Source organism: Triplophysa rosa, linkage group LG14 (assembly GCF_024868665.1).
Source record: "Triplophysa rosa linkage group LG14, Trosa_1v2, whole genome shotgun sequence".
NCBI lineage: Eukaryota > Metazoa > Chordata > Actinopteri > Cypriniformes > Nemacheilidae > Triplophysa > Triplophysa rosa.
Genome location: NC_079903.1, coordinates 16086123 through 16094327, shown reverse-complemented (window position 1 = coordinate 16094327; position 8205 = coordinate 16086123). Strand labels below are relative to the sequence as shown.

The 8205-nt window shown below is 47.0% G+C and overlaps 1 protein-coding gene across 1 annotated transcript; it reads right to left on the bottom strand.

Moving 5' to 3' along the window:
• Positions 1–2673: 2673 nt before the first annotated feature.
• Positions 2674–5921, bottom strand: LOC130564470 (uncharacterized). Its single transcript, XM_057350551.1, has 2 exons — positions 5815–5921; positions 2674–5313 (listed from the first exon to the last, which is right to left on the bottom strand). The coding sequence occupies exons 1-2, from the start codon at positions 5919–5921 to the stop codon at positions 2685–2687; spliced, it is 2736 nt and encodes a 911-aa protein (XP_057206534.1). The 3' UTR covers positions 2674–2684.
• Between the last annotated feature and the right edge of the window lie 2284 nt (positions 5922–8205).

The following is an 8205-nucleotide window of genomic DNA, read 5'->3' as shown; positions in this document are numbered from 1 at the left end:
AAAGAGAAACGTACATAAAAGAGGAAGTACTATGTCATCATTATCTTGTGTTGTGATCATGGATAAGGACACCAGGTTGTATAACCTAAAGTAACTTGTTTCCGTATGTGGTCTTTCAGTTCTAATTAAGAAATGGTACCAACCAAGGAAACTTACATTTGTCAACGTGGCCCTTGTGTCAAGATGAATCAGTTTAACTCGTATCACAAAGCAGCGGGCCTTTCATGAAGAGTTTTGGCTGAACAGAACAGTAAAAATGCTTGTGGGCGTATTCACGAGTTCGCCTAGGCAAATAATAATAATGGTGTCAGGAAAATGCTGATAGCAGGGGTAGGTAAGATATGCGTATTTGGCGTGCTGTCCAGGGGGCGGGCTCCGAGCTCGCCGATTCCTTCCGACCCCGGAACACTCCCCCCCTGATGGGGGCGAGTGCGCCGAGCTCGGAAATGGCCCGAACCCAGAGCTCACCCCCCGGGGTCCTGCTGTGGAAAGCGAGTTCGGGGAGATCGGCCGGGGAGGTGGAGGGATGTTGCATTACTGTAGAGAAGGTGCATGTAAGAATTCTGGTCTTATTTATGCGGAGGCTCGCTTGAGCTGATAGGGTGAAAATCGTGATTGCTGGTAGCGAACCAGCCGGGTTTGATTATGAGCTCCGGCTTCACCTGAATTTTGTTAACGAAACTCGTTTGGATAGATGACGTGGTTGCCAATGGTGAACCGGCCGAGTTTGATTATGTGCTCCGGCTTCTCCCGAACTTTGTTAATAAAACATCATTTCACGAGTTCGCCTAGGCAAATAATAATAATGGTGTCAGGAAAATGCTGATAGCAGGGGTAGGTAAGATATGCGTATTTGGCGTGCTGTCCAGGGGGCGGGCTCCGAGCTCGCCGATTCCTTCCGACCCCGGAACACTCCCCCCCTGATGGGGGCGAGTGCGCCGAGCTCGGAAATGGCCCGAACCCAGAGCTCACCCCAAAAAACGCAGAATAAACGCTGGACAGCAGCCGGGTAGCGCATGCTCCCCCCAAATAGCGAGAATTGAGGCTTCCTGGGTGATGGCTTGCGTTCGCCGTGGGGCTTGTGGGTTGTGCGAACCCTGATGGTGCGATGCTACTGTGGTCTCCGGATGTGTGGGGATCCTGTGAGTTGGGAGTCTGCTGCGGTCGTGGTTTTAGGACTGGCTTTGCGTGGCGGCTAAGTTGGTGATATAGGAGCTGCTGGAGCGTGGGGCTGGGAAATTGCTGTGAGCTCTTGCGGAGTGGATGGTGCTGAGTGGGTGATGATTTGTATTCCCACTAGTCTTCCTTAAGCGTGATGGGTGATGTTGCTTTGATGATCTTGAGTTCTGGAATTTGGTTTGCTGTGGCAGAGCACGTGATGAAAACACGGGCCCCTGCGGGGGCGGTCGCTGCGGCGATACTGGCTTCTGTAGAATTGGTGTCTGCTGCGGCAGAGCACGAGTTGGAAGCACGGGCCCCTGCGGGGGCGGTCGCTGCGGCGATACTGGCTTCTGTAGCATTGGTGTCTGCTTCGGCGGAGTGTGAGATGGAAGCCAGGTGCTTGTGGGGGCGTTGCTGCGGTGAACTGAATTCTGGAGAGGTGAGGTCCAATTAGCTGAGTACGAGATGGCGCCGGGCTCCTGTGGGTTGAACGGTGCGTCACTACTGCTGGTGGTTTGATGGAGAAGTTTGGAAGATGGTTGATGCTAGACGATTCGAGTTATGAGGGTCCGGTGTGCTTCTCTGATGAGGGCGCGGTCTGTTCGGATGTAACTTTTGTAAGCTTTGGATGACCATCGGCCGAGCGCTTGTATCTGGGGCTGTGAGAGGCCCTTTTGGGCAGCCGTGGTTGCTGCGCCGATGCGGAAAGAATGGCAAGAGAAGTGATCTGCTGGGATGCCGGTATGGAGCAAAACGGATTTAAGATGTTTTTGGAACCAGAAACGTGTGGCGGGGTGATTTAAATCATCTGCGAAGAGGGGTTCGGATGGAGATTTAACTTGTGATCGTCTGAAGCGGATGTAGGCTAGGAGGGATTGATAAGGCTGGATTGGGGAATTGAGATTGAAGATATAGATGAAATGGCCTCTCCCGGCCTGGTCGGTCTTGCTTCGCTTGATAAAAAATGAAATGGTTTCCGAATCGAGCACTGATAGATCCGAAAAGGTGGGGTGAACTGAGGGATCGAATTTGGACGTGGTGGTGATTTCTGAGCATCTGAGGAAACCGAAGAAGGCCAAAATGAACATGGCGTCGAGTGTGCGTGCGGTGTGCTTGGTGTGATAGCCTCTGCGAAGGGTGGAAATGCATTTTGTTAGAATTTCTATGGTGATTGGTTGTCTGGCGTCCGGGTGGGTGGGTTGGGCTCTGGATGCCTTTGATGAGCATGGATGCTTGGGGGCTGGCTATGGTTGGGGAGAGTGTGTTGAAGATTAATTTATGAAAAAACTGAATTCCACTCAGGTATCCTTTAATTGAACTGGCTTGGAGATTTTTTGTTGTGTTGAGAAAGGAGATGAATGAAGTGATGGAGAGGAGAGAGAAATCCGGGAAGGGGAGGTTGTATGAGCGGTGAAACGTTTTGAAATTCCTCCATGCTGTAAGGTAAGAAAGTAGGGTCCTGGGGGAAACGGCTTGAATGATGGAGTTGAGGGAGGCGTCTAGCATGGCTTTTAGAGGGTGGTTCACTTGAAGATTAATTCCGAATATGGAGGGACAGGCGTTGGTAGGGGATCCGCGTCCGGCGCCAGCAGCCTGAATTTCTGAAATGAAAAGCGGGAAAGGGCGTCAGCTATCTGGTTTTTGGACCCGGGGACGTGTTTGCCTGTCAGAATGAACTGCTCGCAAGCTGAGATCCATATAAGGCGTCTGAGAAAAGGCATTAAGGCGGGTGAATGGGAGCGGCCTTTGTTGATGCAATGTACCGTTGCTTCGTTGTCACAGTGGACTATAATGCTGGAGGCGGACCATTCTTTCCCCCATAAATATGCTGCTACGACAAGTGGGTACAGCTCAAAAAGTGCTGATGACGCAAGAGGCTGCGGTAGACTTGTGAGCTGGGGGGGCCATGTGGACGCGAACCAGCGGCCTTGGTAAAATCCCCCGAAACCGACGGAAGGAGCTGCGTCGGTAAATAGGCGTATGTCGACGGGGAGAGAGACCATGTCGTTGTAAAAGAAAGACATTCCGTTCCATTGTTTGAGGAATTTGATCCATAGACTGAGCTCGTCGCTGCAAGAGCTGGTTATATGAATCGAATCCTCTAGTGCGTGAGCGGAAGATGCGAGGGAGAGGAGGTGCGCGACGAACGGGCGCCCTTGCGGGATGATGCGCATCGCGAAATTTAAGTGGCCGAGAATTGATAGTAGCTCGCGTTTAGAGCAATACGGCGTGTCTATGAGGGATGAAGCGATCAAAATCGTCCTATCGATCTTTTCCTTTGGCAGAGAAGCTTGGAATTTGAGCGTATCGAGCTTAATGCCTAGAAATTCGATGGACGTGCTGGGTCCCGCTGTTTTTTCTTGTGCGAGAGGGACGCCGAGTTTCGCTAAGACTTCTTGGACTTTGGAAAGATGTGCTGCCGGGACGGAATCGGGTGGCGAGATGATTAAGAAATCGTCTAGTAGATGTAAGAGGTAAGGGATGGCGTAGTTGTTAGAGAGAATCCAACAGATTGCCTCTGACAACATGTCGAAAATCTTTGGGCTACTTCTGCATCCAAAAGTGAGGCGTACAGAAAAATAGAATTTCTCACGCCAACGGATGCAGAACAAGTGCCAAAATTTTGGATGTATCGGCATGATTTTGAATGCGGAAGTGATATCAACTTTGGCTAGCCAGGCTCCGCGTCCGGCCAATTTAATCAAAGTGATGGCTTGCTCAATATCGTGATAATGTAAAGCGAATTCTTCGAGCGGAATTAAACTGTTGATGCTTGGAAAGGGGGAGCCGTGGGGGGACGAGAGATCGAATATGAGGCGCTTTTTCCCCGAAAATTTTCGCGTGGCGACGCCGATGGGGCTGACGCGGAAAACAGGAAACGGTGGGGCGGAAAAAGGGCCGATCATAAATTTATCGTCAATCTCTTTTTTGATGAGGAGATCGACGGTTTCGGGTTCGGCGAGTGCCGACTGGAGATTAGGGCATATAAGGCTGTGGGAAAGTGGGTTTATAATGCCGGGATTGAAGCCTAGAGAGAAACCGTTTAAAAGGTAATCTGTGAATGCATGATCAGGGTGGAGAGATAATTCGGAAGCTAGGTGTAAAAAATTGACAGGAGTCGAGAGATATTTGTTAGATTGTTTATTGTCTGCTTTACTGACTGGGCAAACTATGCGCGCGTGGGCGCCGCCACAATAAGTGCAAGCGTGAAGGTACCGGCAGCGTTGCCTTGTGCACCTGTTTGCGTTGAAGCTTCTGCAAACCTCGTAAACTGAGGTGTTGATGGTGTCAGGATTGACTGGGAAGGCTTGGCGATTTGGCAGGCGCGGGACGTGGGCGGTGGAAACGGGAGGGGGCATAGTTTCGCCAGGGGGAATGGCGGGAGTGACCAGGGGACAAGCTGTGGTGTTGTGTGATACGGAGCGGCACACCGCGCAAGATATATTTTGTACGCCCAAAAACACCCTGTTGTGGAGCTCAGTGTCCAGTGCTCCCCAGTAGGGGCACTGGTTCCACTGAGCCACCCTTATGGCGCATTTTGCTGAAAACAGCTTGTGATACGTGTAAAAATGTGCCCCCCCGTAGGAAAGCGCGAGCTCCGCGACTATGGCGAGATAGTCGCCGAGCTCACGCCTCCTGTGAGGGAACACCGTGCATACCACGTCAGTGAAGCGGGAAAATGCCATTGTGAATTCTGGGAAGGACAGAGTGCGGGAGTGACTATGGGATGCGTTCTTGAAAGTAAACGAAAAGTCGCCGTAAGCAATCTGCCGATCTGCTGACGGGGGTGAAAGTGGTGATAGAAGTTGAAATAAATCTATGTCCGCACCTGCCAAAATCTGCGTCCTGATGCTTGTGGAGACGGGGGGTGGTTCCAAGACCGGGGCGTTGCATGGCACCGGCATGGATGTTGCTGTAGCCAGAGAGAAACTTGGGCGTGCCTGTGGTAGAGAGAGGAGGGAGGGAATAGCAGCCAATGGAGCGTCTAACGGAGGCAGTCTCACGTTAGCAGCGGCATCCATGGCAGGGGCCTGAGGGAAGTAGGACGGGCCGTACCCTTGGGTGAGGGGAGGAAAACCTAAAACCTGGGCCCGGGACGCTAACGGAGGCAGCCTCGCATTAGGTGTTAACTGCGGAGCCGCTGGCCAGGAGCTTGGAGTGATGTGGGGGGAGATAGATTGGATAGATGACGTGGTTGCCAATGGTGAACCGGCCGAGTTTGATTATGTGCTCCGGCTTCTCCCGAACTTTGTTAATAAAACATCATTTCTCTAAACACAAGACTTTCTCCAAAATATTTACATGCGCTATTTACTGTAAATCCACTAATTCCAGCATGTCATACACAGCATTGTATCTTTCTGCACCCAGGGAATCTGTTTTTCTATCACATTGTGTTAAAATAGTATTCTTCTGGGAAAAGATTTCGCTGAATCATTCTCCATTTTTCAAGAAATAAAAAGAAAGGACATTTGGAGAAAGGACAGAGTTTGGAAGTCACACTATTGTATTCAGACAGACAGACAGACAGACAGACAGACAGACAGATAGATAGACAGATAGATAGAAGAGGGTGAGAGGTGTTGTCCATGATGGTCTATTCTTGTTTCAGCAACCACCTCCAGCGGAACCAGATCCTATCCAATGACAGACCTTGCCTTCTTGATGAGTTTGTTCAGTCTGTTGACATCACCCACTTTCACACCAGTGCCCCAGCACACCACAGCATAAAAGAGGAAACTGGCTGACTGGTAGAACATGTTGAGCATTTTATTACACACATCGAAGGACTCTAGTCTCCGCAAAAAGTAGAGTCAACTTGGGCCCTTTTTGTAAATTGCCTCCATGTTTTTTGACCAGTTGAGTTCATTGTCAATGTGGAGCCATGCACAGGTATTTGTAAGAGTTCACATTGCAATCAGTTATACAGACAGGAACGGGTTGTGTTGATTTCCTCCTGAAGTCAATTACCATTTCCTGTATTTTTGATACATTTAGTTGCTGTAAGTGGTTAGCTTCACACCACTCCACAAAGCTGTTGATGATCAGTGCCCTGTATTCCATCTCCCGATAGCTATAAATCATCATTTCAAAGAATACAGGTAGCTCCATTACCCATATGTTTATTAGATATGTCCATAGCCAACACTTACTCAATTTGCCAACCTTTATGTATTTACCCTTCAACATCTTGGTTGAATGCTTTTTCTCCTTCAACACTGTACTAATGCACACTGGCCATCTGTCCAAGGTCAATGTTCAGTGGGTCACATTTCTCCTGATTGAAGCACAATGCCTTGGCACTTTGGCTTTGCGCTGGTGCAGTGAGGCTGTCCGGTGACCTGGAAAGTGTCAAAGAGTTCTTATCTGGAAGTGCCAGATTGTATACAACTTAAAGACCAATTTTCAGCCAAGGCTGGATAATAAAGTACAAACTAAAACTAATTTTGACCAGCAGTTTGAGAAGAAAAGATGCAGTATTCTTTGAAAGTGTGATTTATGCTCATTTTCATAATTAAATCTAGTTTGTTCAGCGATGGAAGTTTACACTAGTTATATTTAACGTTTGAGAGAACTTCTTCCTTACACGGAAACGAAAGGAAACACTTTTTTCAAAACTGATTTGTTTAAGCATCCATGTGTAAAAAGAGATGTTTTCTATTCATTGTCATGCATGAAAGCCTGGGACTATAATAAAAATATGTTTCACTGCACTTTGAACAATGGTTAACGCAATCATTTTGACCTTGTGTTCACCTTTAAATCTGTTGTGTTTGGTCATTAGACTGAACTTAGTGTGACCCACAACAATCTATGACAGCTTAAACTGCATAATGTTTCAGAACTAAATAATGAAAAAATAATAATATTTGAAATAATGATATTTAACCAATAAACAGTTTCAATGGCAACAACATAAACAAATGTTATGTGGCCCAACTTAACTTCCGGTAGACATCCGCAAAAATTATACCGACAAAAAATATCAACAATAATTGTTGAATAATGTAAATTTAATTTAATACAATTAATAAAACATTCATATAAATTATATTAATATAAGATAAGGCTTCTGCGTTCAATGAAACCGTCTATACTACTTATTAATATTAATAGTATTTCTTTTTAAGGCTCTCTGATACATTGCATTTCAAAATCTTAAGTAGGAACCAACTCTGTCTTGTCCTGATATGACAGGACGAGTTCGAGGATTGGTGAGGGGAGGCGTAAGATGGCCGCCGCAGGGTTCGTCTGCCATCTTGCTGATGTCACTGCATTTGCTGGGGGTCCAGTACGAGACAGAGGGTCAGCGGAATGACGCGGTCTCAGTTTACTAGACTGCTGTGGGCCCAGAAGGACAGGGGATGCGAAGCGGGATGTGGTCGAATTTCCCATGTCCCCCCCCCCTTAGTGAATAACCTCTTGTAATCGCAACACCAAAGATGAGGCAACAACTCAAGATGTGCTAGTGCTCATGGGAAGCAATGTCATAGACCCAGCACCTCTTCATCTGTGTTTTAAAACACAATGTTATAGTCCATAGTTTATATAACGTCTATTTAGACGCTAGTCTTTATTTTATATATGCACAATTTAGAATCTTTTAGACTGTAAATCGTATTATATTGTATTGTCATTGTGTTGAATGTCTGTACTAGAAGCTTCCAACACCAAAGAAAATTCCTTGTGTGTGCAAGCACACTTGGCAATAAAGCTCTTCTGATTCTGATTCTGATTCTGATTCTATTTATATCATTAAAAATCGGATTACAGCTATCTCAGGCCTGCTGGTTATAGCATAGTTTTAGCAATGATTCTGTCCTGATCTGCCCTGCAGATCTAATGTTGTGACAGCTTTGTTGACTTATGGTCAACTTACTGTATGTTTAACTGAGGGAAATAAAACAATACAGTATTTGAATTGCATGTACAATAGCCATTGCATTCGAAAGGTTTCTCGAAAGGTGCTGAAGAGTTTCTCAAGGCAACCACACATAAGCAAAATATTTGCAATTAAACAAAAATCCATATAAATATTTCCAA

Excerpts from the sequence above, each read along its gene's own strand:
- LOC130564470 (XM_057350551.1), bottom strand. The coding sequence starts at position 5,921 with ATGTTCTACCAGTCAGCCAGTTTCCTCTTTTATGCTGTGGTGTGCTGG. Across the intron at positions 5,314-5,814 it reads AAACTCATCAAGAAGGCAAG|CTCCTGGCCAGCGGCTCCGC; the intron begins GTCTGTCATTGG and ends CATCACTCCAAG.